We start from the raw sequence: 21,670 nt of genomic DNA, 5'->3' as shown, positions 1-21,670 counted from the left end.
GCAATTGAGGATCCTATTTGCATAATAAGGGGGATTAATATATAATTTCTTAATCATAAAAGCTAACATCATTTGGCGAAGGTATGAGATCGTGGAACTCTAGTTTTCACCTGAGCCAAGTGAGGAAAAAGGTGCAAAGTGCCTTTCCCAAGGGTACAACACTGGGGCCTGCTAGAGCGGGGGAGAACGGAGTGGGGTATAGTGTTTACGGATGGAACTCGGGCTGCATACCGTGTAAATGTCGAAAGTGATATGAAAAATATCAATGCCTATTCAAACTTACATAAGCCTGAAATGGTCACTCAATGGACCAAGCAAATGTGTGGCAAAAATAGAGCCCATCCGGTTTCAGCCATATGCTATACGACGAGTGGTCAGTATGTACAATTAGAAAACTAATCACAAATTTTGAATTTCACGAATGACGAATTGTGAATCACAATGGAAAAATGACAGGTGTCATGATTTACTACTAATTAAAGCATATAAACGGTCAGGGTCTGGCACTGACCGTTCATATATATGCTTTCATCAAATCATGTTAGATTGCATGTATCAATATTGTCTCCTGTCTAAAGTGTGTCTCTATATGTTCATGTCATATGTAGTAATAGCATGCACACGTATGGGTCTGTATTAAGCTACGTAGGCACGCGAAAGCATTGACACGGAAAGACCGGAATTCTCGGTTTTATCTGACGTAATACCATTTACTGTCCAAACTGTTCCCATACAAGCCTGCAAGGCAAGGATCTATACAGCGTATTTTGTCTGTAACTTGATTCTCTTGAGGCATGTGCCATACTTGTTTCCTAGCTGGCTAGTACTGTTACCTTGTATCAAGGCTTTCAATGATGTCACTGAATATTTCATGACGGATGATGACACGGTAGGATATGTCTCTAATGGCACGCGTCCTAATTCCAGGTTTCCAATTCCAGGTGTCCTAGCAACGACAGAATTAAAGTCGATAAACATGAAACCACGCGGCAGTCGTACGGGAGAAGAGCGGACAGCGGTCGGTGTCGGGAAAAGTGCGATGGAGAAAGACACAGGCAGGTCGAGTAATAGTGTAGCTAAAGGAGCAGACGGGCAAACGAAGCCTCCGAAGACAGTGCCTTCTCGTACCTTTCAATACAAAAGTTACTTCCCGCCGACCGCAGTGCGCTCGACCATGAACGTGAACCACCTGCACAACGAACTCCTTCGGAAGAAACTGGAGTGCGAGCACCTGGGCAGGAAGAACAAGTTTCTCAGTGACGAGCTGCGAATGGAGAAGTACGTCACGCGTAAGCTGGCCACGGAGAAAGCCGAGCTGCTGGAGGCCAAGCACAAGGCACTGGTGGGCGAGCAGGAGGGACTCAAACAGCGGGAAAAGGACGCCACAGATCGCGCCCACAGAGTTGCTGCAGAGTTAGAGGAGACCAAACAGCAGATGGAGGACATCAAAGAGATAGCACAGCAAGCCAAGAAGGAGACTGAAAGAATTACTGAAGAGATGGAAAAGATCCGCATGGAAAACAAAACTTTAGTTGAGGAGAAAAGGCGCGCTAAAATAGCGGAGATTGAAGCGACGCGGAGGGCGGACGCAGCGGACAGACAGGCGGCAGAGGAGGCTCAGCGGCGCTGGAGGCTGGAGACACAAACTAAGCTGACCCTGCTGGACAAAGAACAGACGGAACAACAACTTGACGAGGTCAGACGGCGACAGAGAGCTCTACAACAGGTCCTGGACGAGATAGAAAAGAACAAGAGCCAGCGGCAGAGCAAGGGGACACAAACGGCGGTCCGGATGTGTCTCCACTGCGCCGGGAGCAGGCCGTACCGAGAGATGTGCGTCCTGGAGCAGTGCCAACTGATCAACCTTCACGGCCTCCGCAGGGAGCAGTACATGGCCCGGGCCCACTGCATGACGCTCCCCAACCTCCAACACCGGTCTCCCACTCACGGCCATGCAGTCTTGTCCGAACCGCAAACTCCCGAGCACCAAAACGACCAGAAGAGCCCTTCCCCCGCCCCTCCATCTGACAACCTGCCGAGCCCCCGGGAAGACAACCCGCGTGAAGGAAGGCTGAACATCTCTATTTCCCTGCCGTCTCCGCGGAAACTCCCGAAGCGCGCCAACAGCCTCCGGTACGCCGTGGTCCCTGTCGACGTAGCGACTGACGACGGGGACGACATTGTTGAGGTGTTCGAGTTTTAAGTTTTACTCTATCCTGAGGTGTTTCTGATAAATACACTGGAAGACAGTAGTGTCTTTCGTAGATCCTAACACTGTCCAACACAATAACCAATGATAGCATGGCAATTAGCGGTTCAACCAATGATAGCATGACAATTAGCGGATTGGCCAATGGGAGAGCTGGCTGCATGGTCGTCAAAAAGTTGTATTTTTACGTTTTTATTTCGCGTTTCTATGTTTTTACGGAGGTGGGCGGGGCTAGGATAGCTCTAAAGGGTAGAATAGATGTTGTGCAATATTGCTGACTGACCAGTTACATCTCAGCAACGTTCATGGCATTTAAACGCATCATCATTATGAATAAAGTCTGAGTAAAGTGGATGTAGCAATTTTGGGTAATAAAGAGGATTAACAGGCACAATAAAGATAACATATATGACAGTAATTTGCATGTGACTACAAAATTGTATACATATACATGTAGTCCTATGGAGTTAGTGAGCAACTGCATACTAGGACTACATACATGTACATGTATGATACACGTTTTGTGAATGGTCCCATAGCCTTTTTGAGGCCTTGGAGCAGTATGTTGATAATTCACTGTGTCTATGACATGGTACATGTATTGGATGGCTGAGCTCATCTCTCTCCTTCCACTACCTTCTACATCCCAAACCAAAGTCAGGTACCCATTTCAAGCCTGGGTGAAGGCATATAAAGTGACTTTCCATAGGACACTTTCCGTAGGACAAAGACTAGTGAGGAATGTATGGAAATCAAACCCTTGACCTCCCAATCTTGGGTCCAATAGCCTAGCCACTCGCCCATTCAATGTCACTTTCTACTTGTAATGATGTTTAAAACTCTTTTTGTACATAAGATTCTGACTGGTATATCCATGGAAGTAATAAAAACATATCATCTGACTGTTTGTCTCAATAAACCTGTTACAAAGCGATTGCATGAGTATCTTAGAGCTTTATTTCTAGCATAAAAAAGTGCACTGAGCGTGATCTTTTTCTTCTAACGTTTGTTGTCAATGTACACTCATGATAAAACTGCACTGTTTTCAGTTGCAGATACTTCTTACAAGTCTGATCATGACAGGCTTATGTACTATCTATCAATAGATCCCTTCTTAATCATTCCATCCAATCAACCTCTTCAAAACTCGAAATTAGAATCAGCATATTGCTTCCTAGTTTGTCTAAAACACTCTGGGTTTTGAAGAGGCTGATTGTATGGGGTGTTATATAACAGACATAATCTTTTCTCATAAGGAGACAAGTCATTGCAATCAAAATGCTTCATGAGCAAATATAATCACAAAATCTCGGTGCTGTTGAAAAGCATGTACAGTTGTAATGAATTCCACATTTCTCTTAATTAGATTAGAATATTGCCACTTCAGTCATGTGGAAATTCTCCTTGACACATGCAAAACAGCTGGAATGTTTTCAGTTTGATAGAATGAGAAAAAAGAACATACATGTACTGACACCAGTAAAAGTGTCATGTTTACAACAATATGTTCTTACGCGATACCATGTGCCTAAAATTTAGGTACACAGCTCTACTTAGGTAAATGTTCTACATGTATAGCTAGAGATCATTGGAAACATACATGTACATGTAGTAAGAAAATTAGGATAGGATCATCACATCTGTATGCCACGCTGTGATATGACTTGAGCAGGACGTAGGCAAAAGCAGAATCTTCTTGCCTGGACAAAAATGGCCTGGTTGGTTGCAAACCCACAATGGACTCTCATTTATACTTTGATATTAGCTCTAGTGTTGTTAAGTTGTTAAGTTTCTTGTGTGTACAATGATCATCCTCTTCCACCCCTGCTATGTCCAGGAGTATATCCTGAGCAGTTTGTCTGTGAGCACGCCCAGTTGGTGTTTGTCGTTGATAGAGAAGGGACAGACGTCCAGGACTGGGCTGTCTGTGGGGATCTTCTGCAGCAGGGCAGCAGTGCTTGCACTCCATATCTGTGCCTGGACATTAGACAAAAAAAGGAGTTTGTGAATCAACCAATTGTTTGTGTGTGTTATATCATATCTGGATGTGAAAATGATTGATCAGTTTAAGACACTATGGCAACATCAATTTCTCTTGGGTTTGTCTGTTTTATTTTTCCATACATGTATTTTAAAAAAAGAAATTGCTTAGATGGTATCTGAAGAGTTTTCCATAGCTAACTGACACTTTTTTCTCATGGGTGACTTGTGGATAATTAATCTTATACTGTGAAGTACATGTAGTATGCATTTTTTACTTCCTAACATTATCACCGATTGGAAACTGACACCCTCCTTCTGATTTAAGCGCTTCTTTAAATGTTGAGTCAGTCAGATGTGGCTATATCAGTTGGAGAAGCAATACAATAATGCAGACTCACAGATGTGCTGGCCTCGTCCCCCGCACACACCAGGAGCTGCCCGGGGTCCTCAGGACTGGCGAACAGCGCCGACCGTGTCAGCAGCTTCTGCGTGGAGCCACCGTAGAACGTCTGCATGACGTGACACGAACAGTGGTTCCTCCCGTCCTCACCCACAAGCCGGCTCTCCAGTTCACACAGCTGCAGCACAGGACGGAAGGTGATTATGGTAAAAAGCCCTGTTAGAACTAGACAGGCGAGCACTTGTGCAATTCTCGAAGTTCCTCTCAACACAACATTCAAGAAACGTTTGTTCTGTGAATCTCCAAATAAACACAGTTTTTGTTTCACTTCTCCAACATGAACACAGGTATAAGTTATAGAGCCCGACTCACCAGATGCCTTGTTGAATTGTGGTTTTTGTCAGGCCTGAAGGAAGCCAAGCAGTGCCGAGTGCTGGGTTCAAACCTCAGGCTGGTACAGCTACCTGGACACACAGGGACAGGGGAAAAATTACTGTACTGCTGGATCATTACTGTTTGGTCACATTCGTTGTAGACTAGATGTCTAACATTCATTGACCTGCCATGGATGGTGCTAAATAAAACATGGGATGTTTGGGACAACTTACCTTCCATGGGTAAAGGGTGAGGTCTGTACTCGGTAGAAGTTTTCTCCCAGAAGCAGCCGCCCTGCAGGGTCCCAAGCAGCAGACCACCACACCTGACGGACAAAAAGATCAATAAATCGTGATCAGAATGTTTATTTAGACTTCAGGTATCCCATACAGAGAACCCATTCTTTTGGGATGATCGTCAATAAAAGACAGTGCAGATTTTATCACCCATACAATGTTTTCACCTTTTTCCAGTGCTATTATCAAGAACATTGCATGCATGTACATGTATATACATTTGTATGTGTACTACGAATGTATATCTGCATGCATGCATGTCTCCATGCATGTAATTACCTCTCGAGTGCACTGACACAAGTTATGACATGTGAATAAATACAAATTTGTCACCTGAGTGAGGATGAGGGATCCCGTGGTACGTAGCTCATGGCGACGATGGGACACCTGGCCCTGGGGGGCGCCAGCTCCTCCACGTGCTTACTGGTGTCGCGCTGATCGAACACGAGCACGCTGCCGTTCTGCAGCCCAGCGTACACGTAATTGTTGTCCTCCCTGTTCCAGCAGCAGGCCCACACAGGGAACGGGGTGTGGTACCTGGGGGGAGGGGGGTGGTAGAGAGGGAATAAAACTACTGTACTACTAACAGTCAAACCTGTACAACAAGCGACCACTTCTACATAACAACCACCTGGCCTGTGTGGAAGTCCCTTTGATAATTTTTCCCATTGGCACGAGCATAAAGAATCCAGTATGTATAATTTTAGTATAATGAACACCTGTCTACATAGACCAGATATTATCAGTCCTCTGAGTGGTCTTCTTGAGCAGGTTTGACAGTATGTACAATTAGTGTACATGTACTGTCACACACATGCTCCAACACTCCTGCTGGAAACTTCTAGGTCCTAACTTCCTGTGCCTTATCTTTTGTGGTCTGTAGGGAATTTACCCACACATGCGCTAACTCAGCTTACAATTTACAAATAAACATGCAAACACACACCTAAAACAATACCGCTGTACAAGGAGGTAAGAACCCAATAATGTTAAAGTCTTGTAACTACCACATTTTCATTTCTTTCTATCCTTAACATATCAGAATTGAATAGTGCATCATGGGTCTTACGTTTGAACCACGGTGTTGCTCATGAGGCTGGTTATCTTTAGCGTCTTGTCGATGGAGGCGGTCAGCATCAGCCCGTCCACCCTGCCACTGAAGCAGATGTCCCTGATGGCCTTACTGTGGACTGAGACATACTGGACACTCCTCAGGTCCATGGCACTGACCTGTGAGAATAAGGTTTACACCTGTAGTGTCAGAAGTATAGACATTTTTTGGCAACACCTCACGGGCAAGTCTAATAGACTAGTATGTAATTAGTCTGCAAGAATTCAAGGGATTTCACAGGAATTTTTGTAATGTCCACAAGAATGTGTAGTAGTAGTAGTTGTAGACTGGTTTATTTATTCCAAGCATGTGTCATTAATATCTATAGAGTGATTGTCATGCTTTTTTCTATGTAGATATGACATGTACATGCACCTTTTTGACTCCAAAGCCAGGAAACAGCTGATTGGGGGAAGGTTGCGACACCACCAGGGTACCGTGTTGGGCATCATAGCCCAGCAGACGGCTTTCTCCCTTCTGTATGGATGAAAAGAGAAGATGTGAAGTAGCAATATCTGGTAAAACATCAGCTGAAGATAATTCTAATTTTTCAAACTTGTATTTGACGAGAAATCATAGATTTTAGACCTCTGGGAATTGTTTTGTGAATGTGTTGGAACTGCGGAGGCCAAGCGTTGTATGATGTACTGTACTTTAATTGAGAATCACATCGCTTCCTAATTCCTAAACATAGAGCCCACTTACTCTCACCTTCCTATCAACTATCAAAATTACCTCCCATTGTACTCCGAAGAAATACTAGTAATGCGAAAAAACGATAAAAACATGTACCAAAGGTACGGAGCTGTCGAACTGGTAGCGTCTTCTCTGTTGACTGGTGCTAGCCTGGCTACAGGACGCCTGGGACGAGCTGGGACCAGACACACTGCAGAAGACACATCATGAGAAGTAAGTACATGTCCCATATGGGATCATCCAACTACCTTATCTGTGTGGTTACAGATCATGGTTAAACATAGACCACATCATGTTTTTAATTTAACTTATACTTATATCATGTCTCAGACATGCAGGCAATGCTAGGTCATAAGGCTTTTTCAAAAGGAACAAAATGTCCTTATCAGATGGCAAGATTTTAAGAGGTTGACTAGTCAGTGTGTTTTCTTAACACTTTTATTGAGTTTGGACATGACCTGTGCCCCCTGACCTGGCCTGTGTGCTTCTCTGCCTCTCCCTGTCCAGCTGGACCCTGATCCTGTTACACTCCTGCAGGGCCAGCTCGTACTGCAGCCGTGTCTGCGCCGCCTCCAACTCAACCTTACGCCTCAGCTGCTTCTCCTTCTCTAGCTCCCGCATGGCGCGGTCACGTTCTGTCGTGTCCACCATCTTCACCGTCTTGGCGTAGATGACTCGGATGTCCCCCTTCTTGGCCTTGGCGTTGCACTGGGGACATTTTCCCCCTTGTCCTTTCAGCCACTTCTCGATGCAACTGAGAAAAGTACAAGATGTGTCAACATTGAAGGCTACCACAGTACTAGTGACATCGCTTCTGCAAATGCAGAACTAGGGTCACTTTGATACGTCACTGGTGTCACTTGTTAGAGCACCCTCGAGTCTACTGCATGACATATCTTAAAAGATTTTCACATTTTTCTCACACGTGGACCGGTGCCAGAGGCGATCGAAAGTTCCTTTTCCTTTTAACAGGCTAAAGCCAATGCACATGCTGGTGTCAGCTATAAAATTGATTTGCTATGACCTTACATACAGCAAACACAGTCTTGAATACAGAATTTGAAACACAGCCGTGAGTGTAAACTGTAATAACACTTATTAACAGACCTCTGTCCAAACAGGTGACCACACTTCAGAGAGGCCAGACGATGGTTCCCAGAGTTTGTCCAGGACTCGAAGCAGATAGAGCAGCACTGAGGGAGACACATCATCTCACAATCAACATTAAAGCATATATAAACATGGTGTTGAAGATCTAACCATAAAAAAATCATGCTGAAAGCTCCTGCCACCAGGTACCGGTAATTGAACTGAAGATTCCTTATTCCTCCACTGACATCATGGTGACCTCTGTTTTTTTCTAAAAAAAAAATTTTGGAAGCTGCAGTACCAGGTTTTCCACTGACTGCCATGTTCACTGTGACATGATTGGGAAATACATGTAATCAACCTTTAATTACTCCCTTGGTATGAAGTAAAAATTAGGCTCAATCACTAGTGTTAATAACTTGTCTGTCACCTGGACAGTTTGACACTTACATCTGAGTCGTCATCACTCTCCACTTTAGCAGCTGCTCTCCGTGGAGAAGTCGTCTTAAACTCAGCAGGTGAATTCCTGAGCGGGCTGATGACTTGGACACCTGGCATAGCGGCAGGAGCTGATGTTGGTGTTGTAGCTATCAATGTATGAAGAGGAATCTTAGATTTGCAATGTTATTTCATGTCTATTTTCTACACTAAAGATAGCTCAAGTACATCTCAATGATTACAATTTTGACACTCAAACACTCTTAGTTTTGGATTACAATATGCAAACCCTCATACAAAAACAATAATTTATAACTAAAAAGACAGATGGCCACATGTATAACTTACAGATTATTGTATACCAACTAATTATGTTTACATGTAGATCAGGTAATTGCTTGTACCTGAAATCTGTATATCTGCACCTGTGCCTATACCTAAAATTTGTCTAGTGGGTACACAGCTCCATTATGAAAGGTTACAAACCTTGCCTCTCTGTATCTTGGACACCTTCAGCATTACCTGCTGGGTTGTCTGATGGCTGAAAACGACAATAAATCATGTCCATGAATAGTACAATACTACTTATAAAAACAGATTACAGACAAGGATATAATTTTAGATGCTACATACTGCCAATAATTATATTTCAGTCCATACCACATGGTATAGATGAAATATATTGTGTTCTTTCATGTTTCTCCTTGACCTCCTCCTGCCACTCAGTCAAGGGGATTCAACTCCGCCATCATTCAGCCAAATGACCTGAAATTTGGCATGGCGGTAGACTTTTTTTCATTTTTTTGATACATGCCTTTGAAAATTTTTATGAAGGTTTTTTGGGGTATTTTTCGACAAAAAATGGATTTTTGGATCCTGAGCCCCGGTATTACAACCAAATGATCTGAAATTCGGTATAAGGGTACCTTGAACGTGTGTCTACAGAATAGCAGTCACATATTTGACATACACCACTTCCAAATGACTCATTTGGGGGACTTTAATGGCTATATTCAGCCCAAAAAGGGCCAAAAGTGCTATACCCGTTCCATGTTCCATCTAAAGAATGGCCCGTTCTATCTGCCGTTGGCCATCGAACACGTGCTCCATTGCGGGTTACCCACAGGCGCTAGGCCACTGAGTTTTTGTTGAAAGCTATGTTGTTTTGGAAACCATTAAACTATTTTACAACTTGATTGTTTTGCATATGTTATAACATACACTATGTACTCACTCAGTCCGTCACAGTACACAAGGAATGAACATGAATCGATCCGTTAAAAGATTCCCAACAATCATACACTCTGACAAACACCGTGAGCTCGGTCCATTGAAAGATTCCCGAATCCCGAGAGTTATACACAGTCACTGCGAACACAAACATTGTGAACACGGTCCGTTGAAAGATTCCTGAGAATCATACACTCAATACACACTGTGAACTCGTCTACAACCTGACGAGGATTCTAAAGAACCATACAAACATATACCGAAGATTGCCGAGAGCCAAACGGCGACTTCCGAACGCTTTAGCTTGGTTAGGTACTAAGTACTAGTATACACTAGATGCGAAATGCCATTTGAAAAGATCCTATTTTCTGCGAAATGCCACAAGGAAAATAAAAGTCTTGATATAACTTAGGGGTAGCTACTAGTAAGTAGCGTTGCAAACTTTCTTGGGTTACGATACCATATTTTAAAGAAGATATTAAGCATTTTGTAAAGTCCGATTTCCAGCGAACTGCGTTACCAGCAGTACCATGACTGGCCGCTAAGGTCGCTGCTGCACAAAACAATGACATAACCGCTAGCCAATCAGAAGCACGGTAGTCGCCAACATTTCCCTCGCAGTTCTAAAAATGGAGACGCACAGAAAGGCTACATCATACGACATGCTATGTTTACATGTACTGCCAGGCTGCTCTAAACACGTCAACAAACCCCACCGACATGTTTTCAGTCCTACATACAGTATGTCTCCCAGGCACGTGATGTGAAAGTGTAGTTGTGCCCAATATCTCTAGATGTACGATATCTTTGTCCTCTGAGTCTGGGGAGGAAGGGACTTCACACCGAACGTGATTCTAAGTCACTTTTTTGCTGCCACCCATGCCAAGTTGGTAAAGCAGTTTACGGGTGGGTGTTTCCTACCCTGTCATCTTTTTGAAGTTAGCCTCTCGTAGCCCTCCCTGATCCTGCCCCCACTCGTAGCCCTGACCCTGATCCTGCCCCCACTGGTGGCCCTCCCTGATCCTGCCCCCACTCGTAGCCCTCCCTGATCCTCCCCACACTTGAAGCCCTCCCTGATCCTGCCCCCACTGGTAGCCCTCCCTGATCCTGCTCCCACTCGTAGCCCTCCCTCATCCTGCCCCTCTCGTAGCCCTCCCTGATCCTGCCCCTCTCCTAGCCTTCCCTGATCTTGCCCCCACTTGTAGTTCATTCCCACACAGGAATGAACATAATCCTTTGAAAGATTCCCGAGAATCATACAATCTGCCAAACACCGTGAGCTCGGTCCGTTGAAAGATTCCCGAGAATCATACACTCAACACGAACTGTGAACTCGGTCTACAACCTGACGAGGATTCTAAAGAACCATACGAACATATACCAAAGATTGCCGAGAGCCGAACGGCGACTTCCGAACGCTTTAGCTTGGTTAGATACTATGTACTAGCTCTCACTAGGTGCCAAATGCCATGTCAAAAGAACCTATTTTCTGCAAAATGCCACAAGGAAAATAAAAGTCTTGATACTATCTATAATCTAGGGGTAGCTAAGTAGCCATGTAAACTTTCTTGGGTTACGATACCATATTTTAAAGAAGATATTAACCATTTTGCAAAGTCCGATTTCCGGCGAACTGCGTTACCAGTAGTACCATGACTGGCCGCTAAGGTCGCTGCTGCACAAGACAATGACATCACCGCTAGCCAATCAGACACACGGTAGGCGCCAACATTTCCCGCGCGGTTCTAAAAAATGGAGATGCACAGAAAGGCTACATCATAAGACATGCTACACATGTATGTATACATGTACTGCCAGGCTGCTCTAAACACGTCCACAAACCCCACCGACATGTTTTCAGTCCTACCTATGTCTCCCAGGCACGAGATTTGGAAAGTATAGTTGTGCCCAATGTCTCTAGCGTGTAAGATATCATTGTCCTCTGAGTCTGGGGAGGCAGGGACTTCACACCGAATGTGATTCTAAAATCTAAGTCACTTTTTTGCTGCCACCCCAGTTGGTAACGCAGTTCACAGGTGGGTGTTTTCTACCCTGTCATCTTTTTGAAGTTATCATTGCTAGCGCTAGCCCCGTCTTGGGGTTCTAGCGATTCGAGCAGCGGTTTTGCGAACGCGTTTGAATAACTGTGAAACCAGTTCTACTCCTGTCAGCCTTTGCACTATCTACTGGTACCTCTATATACTAGTAACCAGAACGCCGATCCGGAAGTAACAGCTAAGTAATGAGTGTGCTTTTTATTGTGTGATTCAGCCGATGATCATGAAGTACCCATTTGCAGTATGTGTTATATAAATTATGTATGGGTATGGAGAATTCTCGGGAATTTTTCAACGGACTGTGTTCACGGTGTGTTGTGTTGAGTATACTCAGGAATCTTTCAACGGACCATGCTTGAACGGTGTTATGTGTTCAGGGTATGATTCTCGGGAATCTTGCACGGAGTGCACTGCACAGTGAACTTGTTGTTCAGTTACCTAAGTATATATTTAAATAAAGTAACAACGATCTCAACAAAAACTCGGTGGCCTATCGCCCATGGGTTACCTGGGGTCACGTTGCACGTACGTCATGCGCAATGACCCACACATTCAATATTGGACTGAAATATGCTGTATTTGCTCCCAAGCAAATGTCGGCCTTTCTAGTTTTATGTGCATTTTTGTTTACCTGTGTCTCCTCTTCTCTATCACCAGCATCTGGCTCGTCTCTTCTGTCTACACTGCCCTGTTCATCATCATCATCATCCTCAACATCAGTCTCATCCTCATCATCTTCATCATGTTCACCCTCCTCCTCTCCACCATCTACCTCAATCACATCATCACTGTCACTGTCTCTCACCAGCTCAATGGACCTTTCACTGGCACTACTACCCACATCCTCTTCATCTGTCTCATCCACGGCGATGACATCAGGATTGTCCAGTAAGGACTGGGAGGCTGGTCCAGGTTGGGAGGATGTGGACTGGATGACAGTTCTCCTGCTGTGTCCCTGTGGGGTGTCATCATCATGGGTGCTCTGGTCATCAACATCCACATCCATGGGATAATCCTCTGGGACTTGTGCCATGATTCTTATTGTAGTTAACTGGCCAGATCTACAAGTACCGCAGAAAAAAAGGTAAGTTGGCTGTTAGAGGGTATCGACCATGTCTACCGGGACTTACAGCCGTGACGACTATATATATAAAGGAAGCCACTTCCCAACTCACTCACCTGCCAGGCTGGTCCCCAAATCCCCAAAACAAACACCGAGATTAACCACAGCAGGACCTCTGAGGGTATTTATTAAAGTCATTCTTTTTGAACCTCCTTGATCAAATCAAATTATACAGATCTTCTGCACCTACCTAGCAGGGGTCTGCCTATTTACCGGAATACACCGGAAAACACAGTTAAACACCGGAAAACACATATAGGAGGCTAAAATCTACCGGAATACACCCTGATATGATGAGATAACATACCGAATTGCTGTATTTTGACATGAAGTAACGTGTATATCGCCGTGGGAACAAGAAATCGTTATGAATTGGCGATCGGCGATCGCGGAGGCGAGCCGACCAGTCGCCATGTTTGTTTACATTGCCGACTACGAAATGTTTGTTTAACGCGATCGCCGTACAGAAGTGAAATTTACCGAAATGAAGAGGTCTTTGGTGCAGGTACCGCAAGTTGCTACATTCTGGCATGAAATAAGTTGTATATGACTTTGTTATATGACGTTGGGAACAAGAAATCACTATGAATCGGCGGAGTCGACCCGGCCAGACGCCATGTTTGTTTACTTAGCAGCCGGCTTTATCCGTCACTTTTTCTCAGTGACAATCATGTTTGTTGTCGAATTTCCAGTAGCAAATATCATCAATTCTTTCACAATCAAGAAGACTACTTCAGCTATATAATGAAAGCTATATAGTGAAAGACTTCATGTGTCGTGTCAACAGGCGATTGGAGTAGAAAAACGATTGGTTTTGTGCGGAAACACCAGTCCCTTTATGCCTAGTCTGAATGCTCTCCGCACTGTATACAAACAAACGCTGGAGAACAATCTTCTTTATATTCGGCAATTTTCGAGATTCTTCGGATACCAATCACAGAGGCTCGGTTATAGTCGGTGCAGATCGTGTTTGTAACGAAGATGGACGAAACTGATTGGAGCCGCCCGTCTAGACTACTCGGCGCCAGCGGCGCCCGGCGGCAACTTCTTCAAAGGGAAACGCCTGTCAATCAAGTACATGTACGTGAATCCACGCTGTGGGAAAAGTACTCGCCCCAAAATGTATCACTAGATTCAGTTTTATTTCTCAAACAGTCACAATATCAAACTTTGCTACTTTTACCATAGAGTTCAAACTTTAGTGGTTGCATCAGCGAAGTACTCTGGTCACAATTTCGTGCAAATTGTTGATGCTGTGGTGCGCCGATGTAACACGTTACGTGTTCGACCGAGTTTGTTTACTAGCCGGGCGCAGGTCATTGACCTTCGGCTACCCTGGGTGCCAGCCAAGTTTACAGGCCGCTAACCGTTTTTTTCGGCAGCCAGGGTACTTCGCCCGCAGAGGAGTATATCGGCCTTCCAACTTCGTTTGGAGGGCGGCCAAACTCCCCCCGGGCTAGACTCCCCCGTAGCAGTAATTTAGACCGGCGGGCGAAAGGCTCTTGCCGCTCGAAGAACGAGTTTGGCACCCAGGGTAACCTTCGGCTTGCGTTGTTCCGGCGGCTGAGTGTTTTAGCGTCCGATTTTTGTTTGTATGTCATACACAGGAATCCATGGAACTATCAGTCTTTTAACTAGTTCGTATTTATGTGAGCTGTTTATTAGAATCACACGAATCTGAATAAACCGAGGACTATAAACTTTCAAATGGATTTTTGGTGTATTTGGTGTTCTTTATTCATTTCATGATCGAATGGTGCCGAAGTCAGCGTACCCTGACGCTCATGAGCGATTCGCGATCGCCTAAATATTGCTGAAGAGAACATGTTCAGATCCTGGCGATTATGTTTTAGATCGACTACGATAAAACTTCAGGGCTGTCCTCGGCAAAATCAGATGAAATTTCAGTGTCAAGCTTTGCAGGAAATTATCAAATGCCGCCGCTCGCTGACACACGCACTCGCTCTGTGCGGGTCATTGACCTTCGATTTGCGTTGCTTCCGGAAAATGTCTGGCAGTTTTATCGTCGGATTTTTGCGCTTTTATCCAACAGACCGACCTCGTAGCAATCATTCACGGGCATCCTATGCAACTATCTTTCTTCCAACTAGTTCGGCGTTGTGTGCACTGTGTATGGGAACCGCATCAATCTGAATAATCAATTCTCTTCTGTGATGGCGCTAAACAAACATCGTAGTCCGCAATGTAAACAAACATGGCGACTGGTCGGGTCGCCTCCACCGATCGCTAAATTATAATGATTTCTTGTTGCCGGGTTCCTGCGGCGATTTACACGCTATTTAATGGCAAAACACAGCAATTTGGGATGTTATCTCGTCTAAGCAGGGTGTATTCCGGTAGATTTTAGCCTCCTATATGTGTTTTCCGGTGTTTAACTGTGTTTTCCGGTGTATTCCGGTAAATAGGCAGACCGACCTAGCAGCACTACACATGAACATTGTATTACCTGAACGTTATAAAACAACTCTACTCTACTCTTATCTATTTATTAATAGATCAAGGTCCTAATCTTTATAAGATCATGGAGGTAGAAAAAGAGATGATTAGATGTGCTGTTCTTGTTGTCTTACTGTAACACCTCGGCGTACGTTCGGCCCCCCTCCCCCAAACCGTTGCAAAGGAACGCACGATTCTCATAAAAGAAAACTTTGAAAAACAATAAACCTGTACCCCTCTCTTCCTCAAAGATCATTGCACCAATCCTCTTCTTCGGCCAATCGAAAGACCAAAATCATACGCAGGAAAGAAATTTCAATTTCTTGGGAAAAGCCGCCATTTCGGAGGGTTGTGTAAGATGCATGATGGGAGTTAACCCGGAAGTAATCTGTGTCAAAATATCCGGTGTGAGATTCCGGCAAGATGGCGTCGTTTCAGCAGGTGAGGTTGTGACGTGGAGTTTAGTTTATTTTTTCCGGTTTATTTACATCTATTCGTCCTGCCAGGAGAAAAGGTTCATTATCCAGTTTATTTACGATAATACTTGGTATATGTAAGTACATATAACATTAGCAAGAGCTTTCACAAGTCACAAATACAGATAGGAAATTCGAACTCAAAAGACACATATTTATTTTCCAAGGATAATTTCTGTTTTGAAATTATACCATAATCTGTATTCAAACGTTGTCTCTCCTCTTAAACCACGAAAATTAAGCCCATGTCGGTGGTTCATAGCACTAACAGTACTGCAGACTGCCTCTTGATTGACTGCACATGTCACGTCTGTCAGTGGAATGTTCAGCTGGATTTAATCGTCACTAGGAGTAGTAGGCTATAGGCGATTCCAGTTTTACAGACAAAGTTCTTCACACATTAACATGAGAAAGGCCCCCAAAATTATTCCCCCAATTTGTTTGCATAGAAAATTTGAAATAAACCTGTTGGTGCATTAGCAAGAGCTAGGTCTGGAGAAAATTAACACCTTTTTGAGAGACATGAGTAACATGTAGATTATTTATTACTGTCAGTGTCATTTGATTTGTGATTTGTCAAAAGACCAGACGCAGGAAATGGGATGAGCTTGAGTTGGTTAACTTGACAGCAAGTGGGTGGGAAAGAATGATAGGCAGAATAAAAGGAGGTCAAAGGTCAAGTGTAGGAAATGGGAGGTGAACTTGAAGGTGACAAAAATGCCATTAAAGATACTTTCCAGAAGTCTGAAATTTCTGATTTGTTGTTATGACAGAACCAGAGTGAGGCATCTGCGGTGATAGACATGAGTACCCTGGAGGACGGAGCAGGGTTGGATGATGACATCAGCATTGCCAGCAGCGGAGATGAGTTCGTGGACGTGCGAAAGCGTGAAAGAGCAACCAGTGACACATCAGATGAGGGAGACCCGTCCCTGGCCAAGGGCCTGACAGGCGCCTTGGGGCAGTCAATGGCAGAACAGGTCAGGCCTATAGACATTAATGTGGAGTTTCCGATTATAGTCCTGAAAAAATGTTGTTTTTTTTTGGTCCAGTAGTACGATTGATCATTGATTGAATTATATGTCCCCTAGGAAATTCATTCTGAGTAAATTTTCAGCTGTCTTTTGAACAGGAAAGACCTTAGTGAAGTTCAGACAACTTGCTGCTTTAGTCACAGAAAATAAGTGTTTTTCTTCTTTAATCCCCCAGGTGTGGAAGACCGGCTCACAGCAGGCCAAGAAAGCCTTCAACCTTTATGCAAACATCGACATCCTGAGACCGTACTTTGACGTGGAACCAAGGAAAGTCATGAAAAGGTTGGAACACATTCTGTCATGGAATTTTCTAACTTAACCTTATCGTCTGTTGTGATGGACTGATTTGATATGAAGTATAAATTTTACTGATTTTGGGGATTTGGGGAATATTGTTATTGTTTCTCAGATTCTCTTATTAACTTATCCTAATTCCTGTTGATGTCATTATTGTGTTTTTACAGGTTACTGCACACTTTTATCCCATCGAGAGTCATTTCTGTCCCGCAGGTACGTTTAAACCACTTGTGTTTTTATCTGTATATGATATCTCTCACATAAGCACTGTTATTGCATTGGTCACATTTATGGTAGGTCACTGTGTGATTTTTATATTGTGGGATTTTCGAGCAGGTGGCAACAGAACCAACTACTGGCAATGATCTAAGGTCAATTCTCCTGGACTTAACTCTCTGATTTCTTGTTTGTTTGTGTAGAAAGTTGCCAGTGAGCTGTATGGACCCCTGATGATTGTCTTCACCCTGATAGCAGTGCTCCTCTACAACATGAAGTCTTCTGGGCACACTGTGGTAAGTAGAGCAGATACTGAACATCTGAACACATAGCAATTTTTTTACAATGTATACATTGTGAAAGGCCTTTAAGTTTATTCATCGACTTGCAATCCTGGTATGCAGTGCATTGCAGATATTGCAAAACAATACCCGATGTCTAACCATGATCTTTGTTGTCTCAGAGAGAAGGCACACTGATGGGGACTGCCTTCTTTGTGTGCTTTGGGTACTGGTGGGGGACCTCAGCACTGCTGTACTTCATCGCATACATCTGTAACTCACACATAGCTGCCATTCAGGTCCTGTCACTCACAGTAAGTACAAACTGTACATTTCACCTATACATGTCACGCCACTCCCATTTAAACAATTTATTGGTTATCTGAAATGCTCTAACTTCTATTTTTCCCCAAAATGAAAAATGACCACAGCTCCTATTCGGTAAAATTTGCAATCTCCATTTCACTAGTTTTCATTAAATGTTTCAGTAAATGGAAAATACTCCAGTTGCTTTAACATGATGGCTATGTTGTTGTTGCAGGGATATGCACTTGTGGCCCACTGTGTGGTGCTGTTCCTGGGAACAGCCTTCCACTCTGTCAGTTCCCACTCCATGTTCTACCTCATGTGGGCCGTCTTTGGAGGACTCTCTACTGTCAAAATGGTGAGTGACAGCAGTTTGGTACATCCTGTAGGCATCTTGTCCATCAGGCATATTATGATCTCTAGATCTTTAATAACAATTCTGAATATTTCACTAAGGTATGAAATCTCTGGTTTCCTGTTTTTGATGTGTTTTGCACGTTTGTTCTCTGCAGGTTTTGGTGTACATGTCCAGGACTTCAGGACAGACCCAGAGACTTGCCTTGGCAGGAACCTGTGCAGCTCTTCATCTTCTCTTTCTCCTGTACCTGCACTTTGCCTACCACAACATCGTGCAAGGTCAGTAGAAATGCTCATTTGAGTTGAAGTAACACAGAAGAACTAGTGGGTTTACATGGAAGGGTAGTCGCCCAGCTAGAACATTACCTAATACAAAATAAATCAAGCAACTAGATATTAAATTCTCTGAGGAGTCAAAAGACCACACATTAATTTGACGGTGAACAGAAGGTTTACGTGTGTTATCAACTGTAAGAATCCATATTGATGCTACATACTACTCTGTGAGCATGTCCTTCTCCATATAGCAATAGCTAGAGGTTTGGTCCCACTGTCTTCTGTGAAAGTGCCTCCATTGCTTCAACTGTGCTAGACTCCAGATCTTAGGAAAGGACCCGTGTTTTCTCCTGTTTCTGCTGAAAATGTCTGCTTGGTCTCCTCAGCCAAAAGAGCCCAGGCGCATGAGCGATTGCTGCTTCTTGAAAGGCATGGGTACATGTAACTGGAACATCTATCATGCTGGCAACTTTCGCAGGTGTACATCGACATGGTTGATTTTTTTCATCGAGTCAAGTCACCCCACCTTGATTATGGGTTAGTTGGAAAGTGGTCACATGGAAGTCCTCCAAATTGGCAGCCTGCCCTTGCCAGGAGGTGTCTTCATCAAAAGCGGAGTTGATGTTGTTGACCATACTCGAACTGTTGCTACTGTTATTGGGTGGGCCAGCTTCTCTCTCCTTGCAGCCAAAGTCTGAAATCTCTGATTTCTTGTTATCTTGTGAAGAAAATCCCTTTGATGAACCAACATTGAAAAACAAACATCATTTTTAAAGTGTGCTTCTATCTGTCTGATTGTGATCGTTATTGTGCTAAAAGTAAAAGTAGTGCTATTCACCTACCATACTCCAGCAAACCTTAGACACTAATGAATAATAACTACCTTATTTATAGTGTGTTTTGTTTCCTTTGTTGAGTAATGGTGAGCACTTTTATTCCTTGCTACTAACACTAACTAGTCTTATGTTTTGTTCCTGTAGTGGTGGCTTTGGGCATCCTACCATGCTGGTCTGATCTTCCTCTCTTCTCTCTCTAAATGTAGACTTGGACCAAACCCTCCAAGAGCTTCATCATGTGCCCCGGGTTCCTGTCTCTCGCTTGCATGACATGGGCCCCATCAGGTCAACCCACCCTGTTATCAGGAGGGTCATTGACCCTCAGGCCGCTGACCCCATGGCCAGGGTGCAGGCAGCAGGGAAGAGTAAGGTTCCCAAGACCAGAGTTGAAAGGGATGCAAACCAGCAGCTTCTTGACCTTGGTCTGAAGGATGCCCCGCTAGATAAATCAGCAGACAGTACGTAAAGATTTCTTGCTACGATAAAAGAAAAAGGTGGCATGTCTTACAAATTGCAGTCGCATGCTAGAAATGCATGGACACCAAGTCAATCAATGTGAAAAATGCTTTGTATGTCACAGCCATACAGAGCTGTGCAACTATTTTATTTTGATCAATTCTATCAATTTCATATGAAATTAAATGTGAAAACCTGCCTAAGCATGGCTGAGCTATTCTCTTGACGCCATGAACACGAATGGCTCAGCAGCATTTGACTACTGGTAGTTACTGTACATGTGCAATGTGCTGTCATGCTGCCCATGGTAATAGCTGCTGTCCCTCTGCATGTGTCCCCAGATGACTCTGGAGGGGAGAATGCTGATGCTGCTGTCAACATACCAGTAGTACAAAATCATGATCAAGATGGAGGAAAGAACGAAAACCTAGGAATGGTCCATCCTGCAGATCTAGCCAATGGGAAGCCTGGAGACCAGGCTATTGAGAAACCAGGAGAGCAGGCTATGGGGAACCCTGGAAACCAAGCTGTTAAGAAACCTGGAGACCAGGCTATTGGGAAACCTGGAGACCAGGTTGAAGAACATGAAGTTGGTAACGAGGAAAATCATCAAAACAATGATGAAGACAATACACACCTCGAACACCACAAACTGGACATTGAGGACACAGGACAAAGACCCGCCCCCGCGGCATGACATCATTATAAAGGCTATGCATAGGTGTAGATACTTCTCTTAAGGCCTGTACAATATGGGAAGCTGCTTTATCTGTGGTGTGCTGTGCTAACTCTCCCAATCCTTTCTACTGTCTCTCGCAAATATGGGGACACTCAAACTTCACTCAAAAATTCAGATGCCTACAGTAGGCCCAGATTGAAATTGTACATTCCCATTATATTGTTTGTGATTTAGAAAATTGTTCAGATAATACCAATTTGAAAGTATTTTTCACATTTGTGTAATGTGTTTGATTTTGTTGAGCTGTGATAGATGTCAGTCTTCAGTCTGCACAGTTTTGATTACATTTGCCTAGGAAAAAATAGGTTCTAACTTTCCATCATGAACAAACTGTGCCAGAAATGTGAGTTGTTGCATTAAATTCACGGCCTTCTTGACAGGATTTATTTAAGATGCGAGTATGGTCTTCTTTACACTAGTCAACTGAGCCATGCTAGATATGAACACTTATGTTTGTCATTTTCAAGTTTCACTCTAAATGCAAAATATGTTGGTTCAGAAATGTCATTGTCGCAGCTCATACGTTGTGTTTTGTATTAGACATGGTCGCCACATTAAGTTCCTGTAAATTTCCTTGGTAACGAGAGGGTGGTAATGTGCATGTGTTAAGAGTCATTGCATGAGAAAACCAGGCAGTGGCCGGAAGATGGGGGTCGGCCAAATCCGCTCAAATTTTGTACATAGGATAGGTATGGGGAACTATCACCAGCCATATGATTAAAACCCTCCAGCTCTTTTTTGTTATGGAGTTCTGGAACCCCCCATGGAGACCCTTAATAATTGGAGAATTTTTGCCTGGAAATTCACGAAATTCGGATCGCTCTCTCCAGAGTTCTATTATAGATGCTGATATATGAATTTGATTTTTACATTTCTTCATCTATCTAGTCTAACCAGACGAAATTTGAAGCTCTGGCATTGAACTTTAAAGG

The 21,670-nt window shown here is 43.7% G+C and overlaps 3 protein-coding genes across 9 annotated transcripts; 2 read left to right on the top strand and 1 right to left on the bottom strand.

Annotated features, from left to right (window-relative positions):
* The first annotated feature begins 945 nt into the window (after positions 1–945).
* LOC109474851 lies at positions 946–2,919 on the top strand. Its single transcript, XM_019775303.1, has one exon. The coding sequence runs from the start codon at positions 977–979 to the stop codon at positions 2,201–2,203; it is 1,227 nt and encodes a 408-aa protein (XP_019630862.1). The 5' UTR covers positions 946–976; the 3' UTR covers positions 2,204–2,919.
* A 346-nt stretch (positions 2,920–3,265) lies between these two features.
* Positions 3,266–15,802, bottom strand: LOC109474829 (E3 ubiquitin-protein ligase RFWD3-like). Of its 6 annotated transcripts, none has more exons than XM_019775251.1 (14): positions 15,699–15,802; positions 12,690–12,945; positions 9,084–9,138; positions 8,610–8,746; positions 8,178–8,263; positions 7,543–7,824; positions 7,167–7,260; positions 6,750–6,851; positions 6,333–6,493; positions 5,597–5,800; positions 5,201–5,292; positions 4,965–5,056; positions 4,591–4,770; positions 3,266–4,186 (listed from the first exon to the last, which is right to left on the bottom strand). In XM_019775251.1, the coding sequence occupies exons 2-14, from the start codon at positions 12,915–12,917 to the stop codon at positions 4,037–4,039; spliced, it is 1,863 nt and encodes a 620-aa protein (XP_019630810.1). In that variant the 5' UTR covers positions 12,918–12,945; positions 15,699–15,802; the 3' UTR covers positions 3,266–4,036. The 6 variants fall into 6 exon arrangements, with proteins under 6 accessions (XP_019630810.1, XP_019630809.1, XP_019630806.1 ...); XM_019775250.1 differs by having other exon boundaries at positions 3,268–4,186; positions 8,610–8,710; positions 12,516–12,945; XM_019775247.1 differs by having other exon boundaries at positions 3,268–4,186; positions 12,516–12,954; positions 15,699–15,797.
* A 4-nt stretch (positions 15,803–15,806) lies between these two features.
* Positions 15,807–21,107, top strand: LOC109474844 (protein YIPF3-like). Of its 2 annotated transcripts, none has more exons than XM_019775286.1 (10): positions 15,807–15,905; positions 16,714–16,920; positions 17,150–17,256; positions 17,439–17,484; positions 17,691–17,783; positions 17,951–18,082; positions 18,310–18,432; positions 18,587–18,710; positions 19,750–20,001; positions 20,341–21,107. In XM_019775286.1, the coding sequence occupies exons 1-10, from the start codon at positions 15,888–15,890 to the stop codon at positions 20,694–20,696; spliced, it is 1,458 nt and encodes a 485-aa protein (XP_019630845.1). In that variant the 5' UTR covers positions 15,807–15,887; the 3' UTR covers positions 20,697–21,107. The 2 variants fall into 2 exon arrangements, with proteins under 2 accessions (XP_019630845.1, XP_019630846.1); XM_019775287.1 differs by having other exon boundaries at positions 15,902–15,978.
* Positions 21,108–21,670: the final 563 nt, after the last annotated feature.

Source organism: Branchiostoma belcheri, unplaced genomic scaffold (assembly GCF_001625305.1).
Source record: "Branchiostoma belcheri isolate BF01 breed outbred unplaced genomic scaffold, Haploidv18h27 scaffold32, whole genome shotgun sequence".
NCBI classification, from domain to species: domain Eukaryota; kingdom Metazoa; phylum Chordata; class Leptocardii; order Amphioxiformes; family Branchiostomatidae; genus Branchiostoma; species Branchiostoma belcheri.
Note: the sequence above shows the minus strand (reverse complement) of the source record. Positions and strands in the feature narration are given on the sequence as shown.

Bases quoted from the DNA above. Each gene is read 5' to 3' on its own strand.
- LOC109474851 (XM_019775303.1), top strand. From the start codon at position 977: ATGAAACCACGCGGCAGTCGTACGGGAGAAGAGCGGACAGCGGTCGGT.
- LOC109474829 (XM_019775246.1), bottom strand. From the start codon at position 12,917: ATGGCACAAGTCCCAGAGGATTATCCCATGGATGTGGATGTTGATGAC. The intron at 8,264-8,609 runs GTAAGTGTCAAA...TGTCTCCCTCAG, and splicing joins AGAGTGATGACGACTCAGAT to TGCTGCTCTATCTGCTTCGA. The intron at 7,825-8,177 runs GTCTGTTAATAA...TACTTTTCTCAG, and splicing joins GGTCACCTGTTTGGACAGAG to TTGCATCGAGAAGTGGCTGA.
- LOC109474844 (XM_019775286.1), top strand. The intron at 16,921-17,149 runs GTCAGGCCTATA...TTAATCCCCCAG, and splicing joins GGCAGTCAATGGCAGAACAG to GTGTGGAAGACCGGCTCACA. The intron at 18,433-18,586 runs GTGAGTGACAGC...TGTTCTCTGCAG, and splicing joins GACTCTCTACTGTCAAAATG to GTTTTGGTGTACATGTCCAG.